The sequence below is a fragment of the Aspergillus welwitschiae genome, assembly GCF_003344945.1.
Source record: "Aspergillus welwitschiae strain CBS 139.54b unplaced genomic scaffold BDQ94scaffold_25, whole genome shotgun sequence".
In the NCBI taxonomy this organism is placed as follows: Eukaryota; Fungi; Ascomycota; class Eurotiomycetes; order Eurotiales; family Aspergillaceae; genus Aspergillus; species Aspergillus welwitschiae.
In genome coordinates this window covers 263,245-282,164 of record NW_020798719.1, presented here as the reverse complement: position 1 = coordinate 282,164, position 18,920 = coordinate 263,245, and the positions used below count along the sequence as shown (strand labels likewise).

Here is an 18,920-nt window from a genome sequence, read left to right as displayed (position 1 = left end):
GGAATGGGTTCCATCCAGGATCCACCCGTGCCGGGAAAGTCAACATTGTCTTCACCGGCAGAGAGGCGCCGAATTCTTCACGCGACTGAGACAACTCTCCTGTATGAATGGTCATAGTGCTACTCTCTCTGCAGTTTGGAACCAATTAGATGCTCCATCACAACTTCTGAACTGTTGGAAGGATCGGGGATGACAGCACATGAGGGAGCCGGAGTTGGGCGGCCACGGTTTAGCGAGCGGGATCGACCGGCGAGTGGCCCTGATGGATCACAATCCACAAGTCATGAAAGGCCATTGCCGGCAGTGCACTGTCCCACGTGCAAGGCTTGAGTAGCAACCAGCCCAATCACACTTTGCTGGTGAAATCGTGCCGAACTCCATTCGCAGCAAGGGGAGGAGGTGGTGGTGGTGGTGTTGCTCAGGGGAAAACCTTGTTGGAAAGGTAACTCGGAGAAGATTCGCCTTGTGGGGGCGGTTTTGCTGGTCCTGCATATCCACCGATATATAAGGGGCAGGATATCCGGATTGTGAGCGATTCTTCTCCCTACCCTTTGCACAGTCAATACAATCAACTTAAAATGTACACCAAGTTGTCCCTGTCTTTCGGCCTCCTGGCCACGGCAACACTCGCTCTGGCCGAGCCGACCGTCTACCTGATTCGCCACGGCGAGAAGCCCAGCAACGGGAGCACCGGCCTCAATGCTGTGGGTTTTGAGCGGGCCGACTGCTTGAAGACTGTATTCGGCCCGGATTCCAACTATGACATTGGATATATCATTGCAGAACAACCCAAGTCAGGTGCGTCGATTCTTCAGTTTGCTTTTCGGTGTTCCATTCCGTCAGGGATTGACAGACTCGCAGATGGGAAACGCGACCGCCCGTACGAGACGGTTCTTCCTCTCGCCGAGGAACTGGGGCTCACTGTCGATACGGCCTGCTCGAAGAAGGACACCAAGTGTGTCAAGGACCTGGTGAAGGACTACACCGGCAGCGGCAACATCTTGATCTGCTGGGAGCACAAGGAGTTGGCCAAGATCGCTGAGAAGCTGGGTGACGATGATGCGCCCACCTACCCAGATGACCGGTGAGTCTATGCTGAAAAAAGCTGCACAGGTGTGCTGTAGTCAACAAGACTAATCTTGGATGTATCACAGGTTTGATCTCATCTGGACGGATCCTTATCCTTATACCAACATCACTGACATCACGAGCGAGAACTGCCCGGGTCTGGACAGCTGAAGGAAAAGCCGAAGAAAAGAAAAGGCACTTTCCAAGTCGGAACACTTGGCCTTGTGCCACTGTAACCGACGGCCATCCAGGTTATCGGCCCCCTTTCAAGGAAGCGACGTAGTGCAGAGTCTTGGTGGTCCGAGTGTGGCCATAGAATAGTCTTTGGGAATGTGTGTTGGATACATTAATTCTAGCAGCTCACGATTCATGACACAATATGAACCAGAACCACTGCACGGTCTAGACACATCCTCATCAGTCATCAACATTATTGTATGGCCAACATTTCCCGGTCGCAACTCACTCCTGTTCCCTGAAGATGCATATAAGGCCACTCGAGGAAGACGAACTCCCTCAAGCTCCCTTCTAGCAGGCCCACAATCTCGCCACGAACCTGTGGCCGAGCCTGGGCCATGCGTCTGATAAGGCGACAGAATGCCAAGACACCATGCCATGCTTGATATTGTTGAGAATGTAACTTCCCATACTTAGAATCCTCCATCAGCGTTAAGGCCTCCACTAGATGCGACGGAGGGATGATACGGGCAAATGAGATGCAGCGGGAGGAAAGCTTTGCCGTGGTGGCTGACTCCTGGCTGAGTTTTCCCCACGCACCACGAACCCCTGCCAAGTTGGACAAAGTCAAGACTGGCCTGCCAATAAACTGCCAGATAAGGCCAATCCAGCAATTTCTGGATGGCGCCAAGCTTCCAGGTAGGTTTCGGCGGTGGTCTTAGCTGATGCTTGCACAGACGGGAGGCCACCTCCTCAGCCAGGATGTTCTGGGGAAGCTAGTAATACGAGACTAGCTTTGGCCGGGAAATTAACTTCCGCTCATCTATATCACTGGTCTGTTTGGCTTTCAGTCTGCTGGACCTTAGGCTGCTTTCTCGGGCGATGGTGACCACCCCTCGTAGGTTCAATGAGTATGGACGCCTCTGCGAGCCAGTGTTTTCAACACCAACCATTCTTCCATCATGAGGAGCCTCTGACATATAAAATGAATAGTGAAAATTTTAAAACTCCGATCAGAAGATGCAGGTCATTACCATCCCGCATTTCGATAGTGATGGGGTAACCCTCCAGCCAACGGTCGGATATGATAAGGTCACCCGACACGAACAGAAAGGGAAATGATCAAAGATGCGTCAAGCAGGGGAGGAGTCCAAACAAATGGCATCACTACTGATTATCTTGACCCCATCCACTGGCAATGATATTAATATCGATACCTCGATCTGGTTGGTCGGTTCCGATGGCGCAAAGGACGGCCGAATCGTTATCATCGGGCGTTGATTCGAATCAGCGATGCCGAGTGGGACAGTCTAGGGCTGGTAGACATCCCCTAAGGCACGGATCCCTGCTAGTGGAATACTCCACCTAAATAGCCCAACTGATAGCAAAGACGGGTGTTACATTGCGCGATATGCCCGTCCAGGCATTCGCCCCCTGCAATGGCATCGTTTGGGGCTACTTAACCCGTTGTTCGACGGCCGCCGGAGGTCCGTCCGACCTTGCTAGCAGCCATGCTATAAAAGTCGGAAGCTGTGCATGCGTTTCATTCGACTCAGGAGCTGGCAGTTTAATCACTTTTACTAGATTTCCCTGGCGTCTCAACGCCCAATCAACGGAATATGGGTAGGTGTGACAAGATGCATACCTAGGTACCCTGGACTGACAATAGTGGATCATTCTAGCTGCCTCGACCAGCGAGACTAGGGTCGCCGACGCCATTATTGCCAGTGAAGCCACCAACGAGGTAGGCGAAGTACAGACGAAGTCCGATCCCGAGAAGAATATCTATGAGGTGGATACTCAAGCGCTTGAGAACGAGGAGTACCCGCCACCTACAGAGGAAGAGCTCAGCAGCCTTCGCAAGGTCCCGGCCTATCTCCCCATCATCGCATACTCCCTTTGTCTGGTGGAGTTCGCCGAACGAGCATCTTACTACGGCGCCCAGACCGTCTTCTCCAACTTCATTGAGTTCCCTCTTCCGAAAGGTGCTCTTCAGACCCAACAACCCCTGGTCTACACAACGCTGACCGGCTGCTTGTAGGAGGAAATGGTGCGGGTGCACCTCCGCGAGGGACGCAAGAGACGGCTGGTGCGCTGGGAATGGGACTCCAGGCGAGTGACGGATTGGTCTTGCTATTCCAGTTCCTTGCCTATGTCATTCCTATCTTCGGTGGATGGTGAGCCAAAATAAAATCCCCAAAACGGACACATGTGCGTGCAGTGCTCACAATATCAGGTGGGCCGACGTATATGTCGGTCGGTACTGGGCCATTTGTGTCGGAGTCGCTATCTGTGGTATTGCCCACATCATTCAGATCATTGGCGCAATTCCTTCAGTACTGCAAGCTGGCACGGCGCACGCAGCGCCGCCATTCATCATCGGGCTGCTGCTGTTGGCCCTCGGTGCCGGCATCTTCAAGCCCAATATCGCACCCACAGTCCTGGACCAATACCGCCATCAAAAGCAGTACACCAAGGTTTTGAAGACTGGGGAGAAGGTCATTGTGGATCCCGAGATGACGGCTACTCGAACGATGCTCATCTTCTACGGAGTGATCAACGTCGGAGCATTCTACATGCTGGCCACCACATATGCGGAGAAATATGTGGGTTACTGGCTGGCTTTCCTGCTGGCCGGAATCATCTATTTCATTTTGCCGGTGGTGCTGGCGGCGGCCTACAAGAAGACGTACAGAACGCCGCCGAGTGGGATCTCGGATCTCGCCAAGGCGATCAAGATCACCATAACTGCTTTGCGCCAAAACAAGTGGCAGGTCTGGCGGAAGAACTTCTTCGATGCGGCGAAACCGAGTGTCCTGGCAGCCAAGGGGATCCAGGTCGACTGGAGCGACAAGCTGGTGGATGATGTGCGCAGAACTCTCGTGGCAACGGAGATCTTCTTCTATTTCCCCATCTACAACCTCAATGACGGTGGTATCGGGTCTGTCTCGACTAACCAGGGTGCATCGATGACGACCAATGGCGCCCCTAACGACCTTCTGAGCAACTTCAATGCCTTGACCATCATTGTTGCCGTGCCAATCGTCGATTACTTTATCTACCCCTTGCTATATCGGTACAATATTCCGTTCAAGCGAATCACTCGTATCACATTCGGGTTCACCCTGGCCGCACTCTCCGGTCTGTGCGGTGCCCTGGTCCAGTGGCGCGTATACAAAACTTCGCCGTGCGGCTACTATGCCTCCTCCTGTTCCGAAGTCAGCCCCATCAGCATCTGGTGGCAGCTGCCAAACACCATTTTGGGGGCCCTCTCGGAAATCTTCTGCAACGTGACGGCGTATGAACTGGCGTATGCCCGGTCGCCCGCGAGTATGAGGGGTCTAGTCATGGCGATCTTCCTCTTCATGACTGCTTTGTCCAGTGCGCTGGGAGAGATCCTTCTACCAGTCACCGAGGATCCCGACTTGATCTGGATCTGGGGTGCCCCCGCTGTTGCCCTCGCTCTCCAGACCATTTTCTTCTGGTACCGCTTCAGTTACCTGAACAACGACGAATTTATGACCGACGAAGCCAACTATGCCAACAGTGATGCGGAGGAGACCCCTATTCAGCCCACTGAAGTGGAAAAGGCGGTTGAGAAGTAGAGGTCGAGGCCGAATCATTACGGTCCGAATAACGTTAGCCACATCTTGAATGGGCTATTTCATCAATACATATATCACGTTCAATTTAAACCGGGTTTGAGGAAAGCCGAGTCTATGATTTTTATTTCAGTATTGTATATGTAGTCTCTTCTGTGAAAAAATATGGTGATGGTATGATCTATTTTGAGTTGAGAGACGCTGCAAATTTGCAAGTGCGGCTACCTTTTCAGTGTCGGTAGCAGATTGATGGTATGAGAGGCTACGGTCGTGATTTCATGTCGAAATTAGTTTCCGATCAATGGCCCATGAAGTCCGGTTTCGGTAAAAATCATGAGCGAATACTCCTCTGACTGGTGAGAGTGATCAGTGGATGGTTCATTGTGCCATGCACTAGATCTCATAAGCGAACGGAATGCTCTGCATCGCACCCTTCCTCTGGACACACCCTGCGGCGGCCACGTTCGCCTTCCGAACGGCCGTTTCGATCTGAGCATCGAATTCCGCCAGTGGAGCACCGGTGGCAACGAACTTAGCAAAGGCAGTAGCGAAGTAACCGACAAATGTGTCTCCGGCGGCAGTGGTGTCTACAACCTTCTCCACCGCGGCGCTGGGAGCAAAGCCCTGCTTGCCAGTGGCCGTTGAGTAAAAGGCACCCTTAGCTCCAAGTGTAATTAGAACGATCTGAACCTGAGCATGTTTGTGGAATAGAGGTGCAAGCTCTTCGGGCTTTAGGTCCTGCTCCTGCTGGGCAGGGGTGAGATGCTCCTTGACCGCCTGGGTCATGAGGACAGCTTCGGTCTCATTCATGGCCAGCACACTCGTGCCGGCAAGTGCAGCGAGGGGGATTCCTTCTGTGAAGACCGGCGCAGGATTAAACACCAGGTGAGAAGGGCAGGAAGGGTCGTTGAAGTGCTTCATCAGCTCCAAGGTAGTCGACCTCGGGATCTCGCCCTGCATCACGACGACGCCTTGTTCTAGATGGATATTCCGGGTGGTAGCGAGGACCGCATCTACATTATCCATTCCCGAGTAGTTAGCGCCGGGGACAAACAAGATCCGATTCTCTCCTCCGGCTCCTTCATCCACGATGATTGTAGCAGAGCCCGTTTGGCTGTCCGTCTTTTCCTGGATTCCCGTTGTGCTAACGCCGGAACCCTCCAGTGTTGGGCGCAGGAGCGCCGAGTAGTAAGGATCTCCCGCTCCGACCGCTCCGATCATATACACCGATGCATCTTGGTTGTCTTTGGAAACAAAGGAGGCGCGACCGCACGCGACCGCCTGGTTGGCACCTTTCCCGCCGGCGCTGATGGCGAGGGAATTGGCTGTCAGGGTTTCGCCAGCATCGGGGCAACGGGGGGTGTAGGTGACGAAATCAATATTCAGGGAGCCAATCACACAGATCTGAGGAGGCGCCATATTGTTCGTTCCTGGAGTTGCAAGAAGACGAGTCAGTTATCCCAGTGACGGATATATGGTCAGATCACCAATGCGGGGAAGAAGCACAGGTGGAGACTTACTTATAACGGTCGGTTAGTGATGACAAGTCAATTGATAGAAGCTTGAAAAGAACAGAAATGCCACAGGTAGCCGCTATGCAGAATATTGCAGGAAATGACTTTCAATTGATGACTGCAGGCGAGAAGAACAATGGGATGAGTGAGAGTAACAACGAGGGACTTCTTTGGGCGGCGGGGTGATAAGGATTAGGTAAGTGAAATGGTCACATGATGATGACGTTGGAGAGGTTCCCGAGGTAATTCGTAGTACTCTATACAATGAATATCAGATAGACAAACCGTTTGAGTGTTCCTGCTGTCATAATTCTGGTTCTAGAATTATTCACCTTGACAAAGTTCAATATAAGTAAATATGACATGCTATCCCCATATTCGAGGGGGACGATGAGGTACTAGAGGCTTAGCTGAGTCCCAGAGTTATGGGTACCTCATAACACATGTACTAGACGACATATGTTGGTGACATGTCAAAGCAAACACAGTTTTGGTTCGCAAAAGCTTATCCTCCACTAAAAATACCTGAAGATCATTGAAACTTCTTTTGTTCAAGGTTGAGTGGAGGAGGTCCATGTCCTTCTGTCTGGATTTGGCCGTAATCCTCAATCTGAAAGATCGGATGTATTGCGCAAGGGATGACGGCAAGATGGTAGTTGCAGGAGCAAGCATGGAATTATGACTGTGTGCTTGAAAAAAAGGGAAAACAAAAAAAAGGAAAAAAGATAAAAGAAAAAAAAAGCAAGAAGCGGTCAACTTTCATGGAGCCACTGGCTGGTTGATATATTTATGATTTATTGCTTAATTGAAGATTTATTGCATTTTACCTAATAGCTATTACTATCAACTCTACCGCATTTAGCATAACTTGTTCTGGACAGGAAGTACTTACTTATCTCGTAAGTGTCTATCGCCGCTATTATTCTGGCACACATGGCTTCGAGCACCTTTGGCAACATGCGATATTCGAGTCCTGGGATCTCATACATACAATAACCAAAGTCCAACCTACCTTCCCAAACACACTGTGGGATACTGTTTTCACACGGTCACTTGTCGGCTGACTTACACTACGCTTCCTTTGCTTGACCATGGCAACCATAACTAATACGACAACCACGGCTATCACGGCCATTGGCAGTCCAACTCTGACCTTCCGACCCCTTCACCCCACATTAGGTGCCGAGTGTGAGGGCGTGGATTTCTCGAAACCAGTCCCGGACGCTGTCATCGAACAGCTTCGTGCCGCAATGGCTAAATATGGCATCCTGGTCTTTCGTGCCACCGGACTTGACGATGCACGCCACACTGCCTTTGCGCGCCAATTAGGCGAACCGATGGTGGATAGCGCAGTCGGGAAACCGGGAGTGCCAAACCGACTCGATCCTAAAGGTGAGCTGATGGACATTGGGAATGTGGACGGCGACGGTCGGATCCTGTCGACAACGTCGTGGCGGTCGCAGCTGCTCCGGGGCACACGCCTCTTCCACGTAGATGGCTCCTACTTCCCACGCCGAGCGGGATATAGCCTTCTCCATGCACATCAACTGCCCCCAAGGGGAACCGGCGGCGCAACGGCGTTTGCCGACACCAGGACTGCTTATGCCGACCTAGCGGAGGAGACCAAGAACGAAGTTCAGAATCATGTGCTATGGCATTCGCTCATGCAGAGTCGATGTTTGGGAGCCCCGGAGAATTGGCTCATCAGGTTATTGGTTTTCGTCTCCGACTTGGATGACCTCCGTCGTCTTCCATATCTAATGGCCGTGGTATGTTCACGATGTGGTCCGCGGAGAAAGCGACCACCCCAGTAGGGCAGCGCATTATGTTGGCTAAACTGATTTATAAATCGCAGGGTCTGATAGCTCGTGTACTGGAGATTTGGGTCCAGATTGTGGACATCAGCCTGCTCTTAGTGTTCTGTTACGCTTTGATGCGGATCCTTGTGCTGAGGTTGCTGCCTGAGGCTGCAACATCGCGTGGACGTCATCAACTGGTACAGCTGCACAAGCCCAGCAATCGAATGAATCTGTACTTGGGATCACATGCGTACCAGATAGACGGATGGAGCAGGGCAGACAGCAAACCTGTGATTGAGGCACTGATGCGGCATGCTAGTCAGGATAAATATGTCCTCACTGTGGACTGGCAGAACAACGGAGACATGATTATGTGGGTATGTATACCATTTGATTCCGTCCGTGGAAGTCGGAAGCAATGCTAACGCCGTTAGGACAACACTTGTGTGATGCACCGATCATGTGGTGGCTCATATCAAGGACGGTATGTGCGTGACATGCGGAGGGCCACAATCTTCGACTCCGCGTAGCCGCTGGAGTCAGCTTGTGCGGAGAATGAAGAGTGTTAATTCAAGCAACACAAGCCGAAAGAACGAAAACAGGTATATTTCCGAATGTTATAACCTGTTTGCACCTTTCAGGGGAAGAAGCAGAACCCAGACTGGAACCTCATGAAGAAGATGAAGGATGCTGGCCCCTGCACTAGTCCCCATTTAGTTGGTTTCATTGGAGTGGGTACCTGACCGTTGAAGTGTCATGTCAGGCATCCAGACTTTGAAGATGTTTCCAGACCATAGTATCAATGGCAATTCAGTTCTCCTTTAAGACAGACATATCCCTCTGTACAAAATGATCTCTACTTCTCTGTAATCACTATCACGTAGATACTGTACTGCGGCAGCACCATGCCTAGACTCTATCTTCCCTGCATTCTGCCCAAAACGTCATTTTAGAAGCCCTGATGCAATCCCTCAAGTGGATCTGCAGGATCCCCCCAGCCCCTATCCCTTCACATCCAATGTCCGAGAATTCTGCCGAGCAGAAAGAGGGGAAGGAATCCTTAGTATCTAGTTAGCAGCGAAGCATGAATCATGCATGTGCATCACTGCGGAGGATCACCTCTACTCGGAGCATTCTCCGTAGCGGACAATATCACGCCTGCCTATAGGAAGGGGAAGAATAGTCACAGGTACGAGTGACTGATTAATCCCCGACCAAGTTAATGTCAATTAAGGTAGTACTACCTCCTCTTCCTCCTTCACTAGAGAGGAGGTACCCCGTAGGCAACTTCATATTTAACATAGTGTCGTCCCCTCACTCATCCTAGAGCCTGCAGTAACGTGTGTTACTTGGAGATACCTCTCTCAGTCAAAACGAAGTGCAGCTTTCCATTATTTATCACTTTTTAAAATTCTCCTCACAGAGATCAACCATCTAAGATGATCTCCCTCTCTACCCTCCTCCTAACTCTAACTCTGACTCTCACCGCAACCGCCCATCCCTCCGCAACCCACCAAAAACGCAGCGTGACATGCCTCAAGGTCGGCGCCGCCGCAACAGCCACCTGGACCAACAGTGCCGATCAAACCTGCACCTATGTGGGCGTCGTAGGCAGTAATTATGGCGAGAATAGTGATGGCGATGGGGAGTATGTGTATTATTTCTTTTCCATCCTCTTGGATACCTTTCTTTCCCTATAACCAAAACCAACGCCAAATGAAAGAAGCGGAAAGAAGAGCTAATCACAGCACACGAAACATCTAGTTACTCCTGCAATGGACGTTGTGGATCAGGATGTACCGGGGTCGCACTGGGCAATGTCTATACCCAGGATTGCTTTTCACATGATATCTGCTCGTATTTCGAGGATGCTAGTGGGGGAGCGAGGTGAGTAAATTTCCAGTTACATTCAATATCATGTAAAACATGATCTTCATATGATGTGTGAGGAACGCTAACATTGTTTACTAGTGACCCCAACTGCGGAGCAGCATTCAAGGCCGCAGAGGATGATTACTTGCTGGGATTGGTGGATGGGTGCTCGCAGACGAATCCCACTAATGCGGTGGTGAAGCCGACGGCGAGTCCGGTTTGCACTTGATGTGTACAATCTTTTTGTTTAGGGATGTTGGTGATATAGGGAGGATCAATACGAGTGATCCGTACCTTGACATTCGTTGTATGCATAAAAAGACAATATCTTCATATCTGCACACAATATGACATCTGATGTAAGTACAGTCTAACCAGTCGCCTGGCCGTATCAAGCATATTTACATGCTAAAAAGAAAAAGAAAATGTTCATATCAGCAACACATGATAGCTCAATCATCAATATCAGGAGAAACACTACTTCCGCTCCCCTATTAACTCTCTTGACTCATCACTAGTAGAACTCCCCTGTCGTGCACCCACCATACAAGCACAATGCGCCTCCATCGGTGGACTAAGCGCCTGTTCAATATCATCCTGCAACACGCTCAACCCCGGCTTGCGCCTATTGCTCGACGGTGTGGAGTTGGTGTTGGAAGAAGCCGACGGTCGCGACTGACTGCTATTGCTGCCGGAGTCACCAATCCAGCAGGGTGCATGGAAGCGCAGGAACTGTTTTAGATAGGGGAGACAGGGACATATAATGATGAAGTTGGCTTCGATGATACTAGAAATTCTGTCAACAAGATGTACATGGTGTTGGTCTGTGTTCTATACGCACATGAAGATGACGGCTAGAGCGATTTCGTATGTTTGGTCATCGGACGTTACCAGGGGCATTAGAGTCGCCAGCCGGATGATGCTGGTTATTATGGTTCTTTGATGTGATGAGTTGTTAGAGTTCGATTGACCACAGTGGAGATGTCTAAGCGGAGGGTCACCTACAAACAACCAATTCCGAACATACAGCCGACCCCGAGCTTCTGGACCAGGGGAAGCTTCAGCTTGGCTATGACTGGGATGGGGATTATAATCAATAATACATCGCTAACTGTGTTCGTAATAGCCGTAGCGAGATAGAATCCGACGCGGTTGACACAGTGACCGGTCGTGATGGTCAGGTCCCAGTTCTTGGCTATGGGTTGGCAAGGGAAGATGAGACCTAGGGTGAGAGCGATCGTGTAGCCGGCAATGAAGAAGGTGACGAGGAAGATGATGTTTCTCCAGATGCGGATCATATGCAACAGGCGATAGTAAAGCATCAGCAGAGCGAACTTGGCCGCTGCTAGGGTAGGGACGTAGATAATCGCGGCGGAGAGAATGGTCTATGGCTCTCAGCGACGATGCCAGAATGCAGTAGAAGAAGGATTGGTGACAAACTTTCACATAGATATCGAGAACCGCGGGAGTCAGGTACTCCAGGTGGACACCATAGCCTCCATAGCTGTAACCGTCTAAAGAGAGAGAGAGGGACGTTAGAGATTCTCTGCAACCACTCGCACCGTCAGTATTGCACAAACATACAGAGAATAACAGATTGAGTGCCAATCGAAAGGATCTGTGATAGCACAGGACATGTGAGTGCAAGGATCGAGACGAGGTTATTGCTGCTACACAATTACCCAAGCGAGGATTAAGCAGACTGCTGACTGCATTAGCTACCAGCCACTCACAGTCCAATCCATATAAGCATAAGAAAACGTACCATCATCCCACCAAAACTTCCTCATTATGTGGATCTTGGTGTACATTCGCATGACGAGTAAGATCGTGCAGAAGAAAATCCAAATAGCGCCCAAAATATGATTGGTGGTCCGTAACCATGGGTTGGAGAGAGTCCCCAAAGGAGCGTCACCACCAGCAGCTCTTCCCACCACGTCCATGTTGAGGAGCCGACAAAGAGCGGCAGGTTCCCCCGAAGAACGGGCATTATTAGCCGGTTGACCTGTCGATCGTAACGTAAATTGACTGATGGTGAGGAATGAAAGCCTCGTCGCATTTAAGTAACTGGAGAGGGGTCGAGTATCCCTCGTTTCTTCCCGTCGAGTGGCTGAGTATCAGTAGAGTTTCAGCCACGGCATCATCATCCAGAATTTCCAGCAACGAGCATTGATCGATCGCGCCGCGATCACCCGCAAATGCTCGACCATCTGTTTGGATGCGATGAGGGATCACGGGGTCTGTGCATCGCGAATAACTTTTCACCCCCGGATAGTTTAACATACGCCACCCGAATACTGTACCCAAGGGAAAGTAGGTCGAACAAGCAGAGTCATTACCATAAACCAAAAACCAAAGAGGGGATATCATTACTGCATTTCGTCTATCATAAGGTTGAGAGATCGGTCTAGACCAATTCATCGACCCCTTTCATGTACATATTAGATACAAGAAAAGCCACCCTCGTCAGTTGAAGGTGGCCTAAACGCTAGAAGCCGCATAGAAGGGCGCTTTTAATGGTAGAGCGCAATGAATCAATCCAATGCAAAGCACCGCTCCACCGAGTCAGAGTTATTGCCCCACCAATTTGGCATGGAAATTTGCTTGCCCGAGCCAAAGAAGAGGAAGATCAACAGCATATTCAGGTTGAAACCCGCATCGAAAGCAGCGGCCACCATGTAGCTGTAGCGTTTCCAGACCTCGAACCGATACCGGTAGGCCCAGTACATAACAACATACCCACCGATGATCGCCGATGTGTATCCCGTGCTGATATTACCGTAGAAGACCGCCAAGCCGGAGAAGAAAATGCTAACGTTCCATAGGTCAATGCGTAACCAGCGCGGTAGAGTGCGATGCATAATGTACAGGATCGGGGGCAGCACCGCGCCCACCAGAAACGCCCAGGGTAGAGGTTTCATCTCCTGCTCTTTGAACAGTCGGCTTGGTCCGAGAACTGCATACTGGACACCCAGAGTATTCGAGGACTTCAAGGACTGACCAGACCATTGGTTCAATGGATCCGTCTTCTTGCCCGACAGGTAGTCTCCTTTGGTATTGAGTACCCATCGGATCACGGCGTAGTTCACTGGGATACCGAGGACAGTGCCAAATATCTGAGAGAAAAAGACCGTGCGTGGCGGGATATGCATGTAGTGACCGATCTTCTGGTCCTGCAACATATACTGTGCTCGGTACCAGGCATCGCCGGCAATCGATCCGTAGGTGGACGGCCCACAAGGGTGCCGATGGCTTTTTCCAGCAGGAGTTTCGACCATGTAGCCATACACCAGCTCATTGAAGGATCCCACTGCCAATTGATAGTTCGAAATGGCATACAGGAAGCCAAATGGGACCACCAGCACAGCGGCGCTCGCCAGCGCCACAAACAATGTCCAGATTGGGATCCACAGATAGCCACAGGCAATCGTCACGATTAGAGCCACAAAGCCAGCCATGAAAAGCGCGACGTACCACCAGAGCGGGATCTCCTTGTATGTTCGCTGGAGAACATTGAGCCGATCGTGATACTGGTGGTTGATGCTTTGTCCCTTCTCCTGCGACGCCTTCCGCCGGGACCGAATAACTTTCATCAAATTATCTCGGATCTGGACGAAGCCAAAGGTCAAAATCCACGTAATGGCTGCGGTCACTTTCGCATAGTCAAAGAAGGTCGCCCAGAGGTTTTGAAGACCCATGTACATGTCACCGTATTCCGCGTAGGCGGTCTCATTCAGCTGATAGTCGGAGGTGACCACCTCAAGGGTAGGGTAGGTCGTTCCGTTCACGGTCAGCAGAGAATTCGACATGAGACCGTGCTTGTAAGACCCCAAGTTCCCCCATTTCGCAGCTGGAAGTAGGACCCAACAATTGAAGACGAAGGCCAGGAACAAAACGACCTGCGTCCACCATGGGGTAAGGAGGATCGACGAGCCATTCCAATTGATGTTGGACCAGTCGAGAGACAGGTTCAGCAGACCCATGCCTCCCAACCCAGAGCCCAGGAAGTTGGCCACGGCGTTATGCGGTGCGACCCAGCACAAGAAGGCGAGGGAAGATGTGAACGGAAAGACGTATTCGGGCAAGAACTGCCACAGCGTCATTCCCAGAAAGCAGAGGAAGAAAATCTTCATCTGCCGCCGCGCGAGGGGGGATGAGACATCCTGTTTCCGGAACGTTTCGAACAACGTAGTCTGCATGAGAGCCTGCGGCCAGACGAAGTTGGGGTCATATAGCAGAAGCTGGCGGGCTAGTGCTGCGAAAGCATACCCAATCCAGACAATCGCAAACATGAAGAAAATAGCCACGGCAGCATTGACCCTCTCACCATAGTAGAGCTCCGCCATTGCGATCGGGGTATATCCGAGGTTGTAGGTAGCACCGGACGCCGCCGTCAAGGTGACCAGAACGTGTTCCTTGATGCTCCACGGCCCCGGGTTAAGGCTAAAGGACCAACGAGTAAAGGGCACGCGGATCACCCAGGCTGGAAGGACCCGCGCCAGAAAGTGACCCGCATAGTGGCACGCGATCTGCACAAAGAAAACGGAGTATGGAGCTTCGGTAGTACGGAAGTGGCTCATCATGGACAAGAAGGCACCGGGTACGACGAAAATCACGCAGAGAACGAAGTATCGAAAGGTAATAGTGTACAGGGTTGGGTCGTCAGTAAGGCTGACCAACTGGCGCACCTCAAGGGGCAGCGCGGCGATCTCGGGGTCCTCTTCGGCTGCGGTTTCGACCACATTGGGCTCTTCAGTCTTCTGGCTCTTCTCCAAATCATCCACGGGCTGTTCCTTCACGGACGCCGATTTGGATACGGAGTCGGATGTCTGGTCCTCCCGGTAGCCCGTTGTGGTGGCGACGGGCGACACATCGCCGGCATCAGAAGGCGCTGCATCGTCTCGCTTCCGTCGAAAAATAGTGGATAGGCCCATGGTGAAGAGCCAGGATCTAGCGCGCAGAGGCGGATGGGGTGAAAAGACGCATACCCAGGCAGTTCCTTCCGACGCAGAGAGGGGTGAGGCAGCCCGCAGTTATAGAAAAGTTCCATGATCGAGTGACTCCTCGCCCTCTCCGCATCAGGTAAGGGGGCGATGGCGCAATCGAGCAGCAGCACCGCAGCATTTTCACAGACCCCAGCTGCCAAGTCGGTCGGCTTCACGCCGAATGGCTAGAAAGTTCAACTTGTGCAGGCGGCACGAGCTAGGGCTGACCATCACGGTGAAAGATTGGAGAGAGAAAAAGCACGGTATGAAGCCAAAGTGGATGCCAAAATGGCGTTATCGAATCCTTCTCATTCGTGATGCGCCCTGAGATCCCCGCCCACAGCTTCTCCGAAGAAGCGCCGTGATTCGACAGACGCTGTTTCGAGCTCTTAGCAAGCAACCGGCCCCTGGGCCATCCATGGGTCCGAGGCCCAAGAAGAAATTTTACACAGGAAGGTGGAAGAGCCAGGCTAGTAGAATCGGGCTTGAATACCACGGAGGGCAGACCGAAGAGAAGATTGTGGCCTATCAAAATTCAGCCCTTCCGCCCCTCAGGTCGGTCGCGCCCCAATGGGGTGCTTAATCCGGTTAAGCTTAGATAAGAGAAATCGATGAGCAAGATTCCGCGTGGATAACAGAATCGAGTGTGAGATTTGACCGAGACGGGGCGATAATGAGTTGAGGCAACAGATAACCGAACGAGGTTGTCAGTACCCTTTGAATAGTTAATTGAAAACAAGCGACAGGAAAGATAAGCTGAAAGAACAATGCCCGCGGCCGCGAGACTTCATATATGCATGCATGGCTGCCTATAGGATTTTCAAATAGAAAAGATGAATATGGCTTAGTACTTGCAGACCAGGCGCAGGTTGAGACTACATGTCCTTTGGGCTGTTGACCAAAAAGGCTAAGAAAAGAAAAAAATTTAGACAGAATTGAATCCCCCGAACCATAATCGAACTGGTGACTTTTCGGTTACAATTTTACCATTACAGCCGAACGCCATGAACCAACTAGACCATCGGGGGATTGTTGGACTGACGGCAGGGATCTGGTCATTATACGCCGATAGTAATAGAATATACGACTTCCCGATCGGAAACGTGAAGCAATTGCATTTCGTGGCTGGAAGCAGCGTAGAGTCATACTGCACAATAGACCTTATATATAGTTATGGCTACAAGGTCATTCTCCTCGATATCTAACCCATACACGACGAACTAGGCTACATTCTTGGTGATCTGACACCGTCAATGTACCAGTCATGCAGATCTAGAATCATAGTTTGAGTATCAAAATTCGTACGGGGCCAACTCCGCCTCGGGAATGACGCCGGTGCAAAGCAAATTCCATTCGTCGGACAAAAAATGATAAGAGGATTCATAGACGCAATCAAAAGCTTTATGGCAATAAAGCGGCCCTGGATCCAGTGAAAGCATTTGATTGTCGTCCATGCAAAGTCTACCATAGACTATGAGAGAGAAGTCACCGGGATGAAAAGAAAGGGGAAAAAATTATATATATACATATATATGTATATAAAAGATATAATAAGACTCCCCCGAACCAGAATCGAACTGGTGACTTTTCGGTTACAATCATATCCATTACAGCCGAACGCCATGAACCAACTAGACCATCGGGGGTTCTTGTTGATATCAGCTATCAATTATGAATAGATCAGGCAGGGCTGTATTTTACTTCTCACTCCACTAGGTCGGCTGCGAGCCAGCAAGCCAGCAAGCCATTATTGACTAATATAGAAGAGTAATCTTGCTTAATACAATATATACGTAGAAGAGAGGGGGGGATTGGTTGATAGACACTGAATAACTAGTTCCTGTCTTTATTAAACACCACGAGGCGATCAAGATGCTTCGTTGCATTAGCGGAAGCTCGAAACAGCAGATTTCAGGAGTTTTGGATTACGGGGAGTTGCATAGAAGAAGCAATGGCTATAGGTATGGCCACCTGAGTTGCTAAACCCGCATGGAGGCCCGTCCTTAACGAGCAGTAAGGAGTAAGAATAGTATTGAGCAATCCCGACATGGTACATGCTGTCCTGCAGGTAATCTCATGCCCCTCCAGCGCCAATGGGATGTCCCGTTCGATCTGCGGCACACATGCTGTACCTTGGCTTGATGGTGGCTTGACAGTGGCTTATGACCAATCAACAGCAGTCTTCGTCTTTGCAGCACTTTGGAAGAAGCAGTTCTAATGATAGTCCTTATATATGTCAAGCAAAAACCAAAATATCCCCCGAACCAGAATCGAACTGGTGACTTTTCGGTTACAATTATACTATTACAGCCGAACGCCATGAACCAACTAGACCATCGGGGGATTGTTATGATGATATGTATCAATTTTTTAATTATTAACATATCCGGACAACGAAGCGTCGCGCGGACAACGAGCCGTCGGTGACCCTCACCGCCTTATATCTCCAAGATGTATTTAATCTTACTTAATTCAGTCAAAAATGAAGCTATTTAAATATATAGAGAGTTTTTGTGATAGGATCTACTTGTCAGGGTAGAAAGCCTGTCGACTAGGTAAGGAATCGGCCACTAAACACCATGGATTCGTATAATAATGACAAAGGTAGCCTATATCCACGAAATAGACTGATCCTTGGGGGATCAGTGGTCCAGGCAAGGGAATCGGCACCTTATAGGCGACGGGAGGCTGTAGAATCATTATCGATGACCTCATGACTCCCATAATCGCTATAATACGTCATTCCGGTGGCTTTACTCCCGATGGGTAGGTTATCGTATCACAGTTTTACTAAGACAGAATACTATAACTTATCTATGAAGTCTTTAATTGCGGTTAATTTGCCCCGAAAAAAGATGTATACTGCAGTATTTGATATTAAGATAAGTGATACTCGAAAATACTTAATACTAGCTATTATACTATGGTGATTACAATAAAAAAAATTATAATTAGTCTAAATATCTGATAAAATCAATATTTAGTATATTTATACATTTTTATCTGGGTAGTGCTGAATTACTTTAATTTGATTCGATTGTTAGTATTTTTAGTAGGCAGAGCGGCGGCTCGTTGTCGCGCCGGTTCGTTGTCCGATTACGTGAATGGTGAATGATAGTCAGTTAGTTGTCAGACCAAGAAAGAAAAATAAATATTTCCCCCGAACCAGAATCGAACTGGTGACTTTTCGGTTACAATTATATCCATTACAGCCGAACGCCATGAACCAACTAGACCATCGGGGGCTTGTTGACTTTATTTGTCATATTTTACACTTATAGAGGCCGTGCAAACGCTGACTATCAAGACAAGAAAAAGGTTTTAATATCCCCCGAACCAGAATCGAACAGGTAACTAACTAGACTATCGGGGGCATGTTGATGTAAGCTAAGTAGATTCAGTTTATGGATGCACAGAGTGTGAGGACCCGGAAAGTCCTCACATTATTCACTGCAAGCTTATAAGTGATGCGCGTTCTGAGCTGTTGGACACAGAATTCTAGTCATTTACCGGATGGCCTAGTGGTTTTAGACCCAGAGGATTCACTGCCTGAAGCGCACCAGGTTCGATCTTTGACACGGAGCTGGCTGTCAAGGCAGGGGGAAAAAAAAGATTTCATGTCCCCCGAACCAGAATCGAACTGGTGACTTTTCGGTTACAATTACACCATTACAGCCGAACGCCATGAACCAACTAGACCATCGGGGGATACGATGGCAAAGCAGCCAAAGTTTTGACTATATATTCCAACATTGTACCTATAGCAACGCGATAGTGACGAGTCGCACTCCCCGGTTGTAGCCAGAAAGCTACGAAGGGGATATGCTGTGTTTCGAGGGCAGACCGAAGATAACTACCATAGTAATACCAGTCTGCTTAGTATGGACATATGCCCGTCGCCTT

At 49.9% G+C, this 18,920-nt stretch overlaps 8 protein-coding genes and 5 non-coding genes across 13 annotated transcripts; 4 read left to right on the top strand and 9 right to left on the bottom strand.

The window, feature by feature from the left end:
* Positions 1-386: 386 nt before the first annotated feature.
* On the top strand, positions 387-1,287 carry BDQ94DRAFT_62904 (putative phosphoglycerate mutase family protein). Its single transcript, XM_026776210.1, has 3 exons — positions 387-798; positions 862-1,084; positions 1,155-1,287. The coding sequence occupies exons 1-3, from the start codon at positions 579-581 to the stop codon at positions 1,237-1,239; spliced, it is 528 nt and encodes a 175-aa protein (XP_026624233.1). The 5' UTR covers positions 387-578; the 3' UTR covers positions 1,240-1,287.
* Positions 1,288-2,265: 978 nt separating this feature from the next.
* Positions 2,266-4,929, top strand: BDQ94DRAFT_180582 (putative MFS peptide transporter; the record flags this gene model as incomplete). The annotated part of the gene is made up of 4 exons (XM_026773657.1): positions 2,266-2,337; positions 2,915-3,230; positions 3,287-3,422; positions 3,482-4,929. 4 exons carry the CDS (start codon positions 2,266-2,268, stop codon positions 4,848-4,850), a joined length of 1,893 nt encoding a protein of 630 aa, XP_026624232.1. The 3' UTR covers positions 4,851-4,929.
* Positions 4,930-4,960: 31 nt separating this feature from the next.
* On the bottom strand, positions 4,961-6,505 carry BDQ94DRAFT_147656 (ribokinase). Its single transcript, XM_026767058.1, has 2 exons — positions 6,368-6,505; positions 4,961-6,277 (listed from the first exon to the last, which is right to left on the bottom strand). The coding sequence occupies exon 2, from the start codon at positions 6,264-6,266 to the stop codon at positions 5,241-5,243; it is 1,026 nt and encodes a 341-aa protein (XP_026624231.1). The 5' UTR covers positions 6,267-6,277; positions 6,368-6,505; the 3' UTR covers positions 4,961-5,240.
* Positions 6,506-7,436: 931 nt separating this feature from the next.
* On the top strand, positions 7,437-8,690 carry BDQ94DRAFT_180579 (TauD/TfdA dioxygenase family protein; the record flags this gene model as incomplete). The annotated part of the gene is made up of 3 exons (XM_026773656.1): positions 7,437-8,130; positions 8,217-8,537; positions 8,595-8,690. The coding sequence occupies exons 1-3, from the start codon at positions 7,453-7,455 to the stop codon at positions 8,688-8,690; spliced, it is 1,095 nt and encodes a 364-aa protein (XP_026624230.1). The 5' UTR covers positions 7,437-7,452.
* Positions 8,691-9,599: 909 nt separating this feature from the next.
* On the top strand, positions 9,600-10,261 carry BDQ94DRAFT_172310 (uncharacterized protein; the record flags this gene model as incomplete). The annotated part of the gene is made up of 2 exons (XM_026771929.1): positions 9,600-9,808; positions 10,132-10,261. The coding sequence occupies 2 exons, from the start codon at positions 9,600-9,602 to the stop codon at positions 10,259-10,261; spliced, it is 339 nt and encodes a 112-aa protein (XP_026624229.1).
* Positions 10,262-10,371: 110 nt separating this feature from the next.
* Positions 10,372-12,035, bottom strand: BDQ94DRAFT_62883 (uncharacterized protein). The gene is made up of 7 exons (XM_026776209.1): positions 11,798-12,035; positions 11,715-11,734; positions 11,617-11,650; positions 11,473-11,546; positions 11,038-11,417; positions 10,874-10,969; positions 10,372-10,819 (listed from the first exon to the last, which is right to left on the bottom strand). The coding sequence occupies exons 1-7, from the start codon at positions 11,973-11,975 to the stop codon at positions 10,510-10,512; spliced, it is 1,092 nt and encodes a 363-aa protein (XP_026624228.1). The 5' UTR covers positions 11,976-12,035; the 3' UTR covers positions 10,372-10,509.
* Positions 12,036-12,334: 299 nt separating this feature from the next.
* BDQ94DRAFT_147651 (OPT family oligopeptide transporter) lies at positions 12,335-14,347 on the bottom strand. The gene has a single exon (XM_026767057.1). The coding sequence runs from the start codon at positions 14,322-14,324 to the stop codon at positions 12,567-12,569; it is 1,758 nt and encodes a 585-aa protein (XP_026624227.1). The 5' UTR covers positions 14,325-14,347; the 3' UTR covers positions 12,335-12,566.
* Positions 14,348-15,957: 1,610 nt separating this feature from the next.
* On the bottom strand, positions 15,958-16,045 carry BDQ94DRAFT_t194. The gene has a single exon. It is a non-coding gene; the product is annotated as a tRNA-Tyr (tRNA).
* A 165-nt stretch (positions 16,046-16,210) lies between these two features.
* Positions 16,211-16,541, bottom strand: BDQ94DRAFT_147649 (uncharacterized protein). The gene has a single exon (XM_026767056.1). The coding sequence runs from the start codon at positions 16,483-16,485 to the stop codon at positions 16,243-16,245; it is 243 nt and encodes an 80-aa protein (XP_026624226.1). The 5' UTR covers positions 16,486-16,541; the 3' UTR covers positions 16,211-16,242.
* Positions 16,542-16,574: 33 nt separating this feature from the next.
* Positions 16,575-16,663, bottom strand: BDQ94DRAFT_t193. Its single transcript has one exon. It is a non-coding gene; the product is annotated as a tRNA-Tyr (tRNA).
* Positions 16,664-17,272: 609 nt separating this feature from the next.
* On the bottom strand, positions 17,273-17,360 carry BDQ94DRAFT_t192. Its single transcript has one exon. It is a non-coding gene; the product is annotated as a tRNA-Tyr (tRNA).
* Positions 17,361-18,173: 813 nt separating this feature from the next.
* BDQ94DRAFT_t191 lies at positions 18,174-18,262 on the bottom strand. Its single transcript has one exon. It is a non-coding gene; the product is annotated as a tRNA-Tyr (tRNA).
* Positions 18,263-18,637: 375 nt separating this feature from the next.
* Positions 18,638-18,725, bottom strand: BDQ94DRAFT_t190. The gene has a single exon. It is a non-coding gene; the product is annotated as a tRNA-Tyr (tRNA).
* Positions 18,726-18,920: the final 195 nt, after the last annotated feature.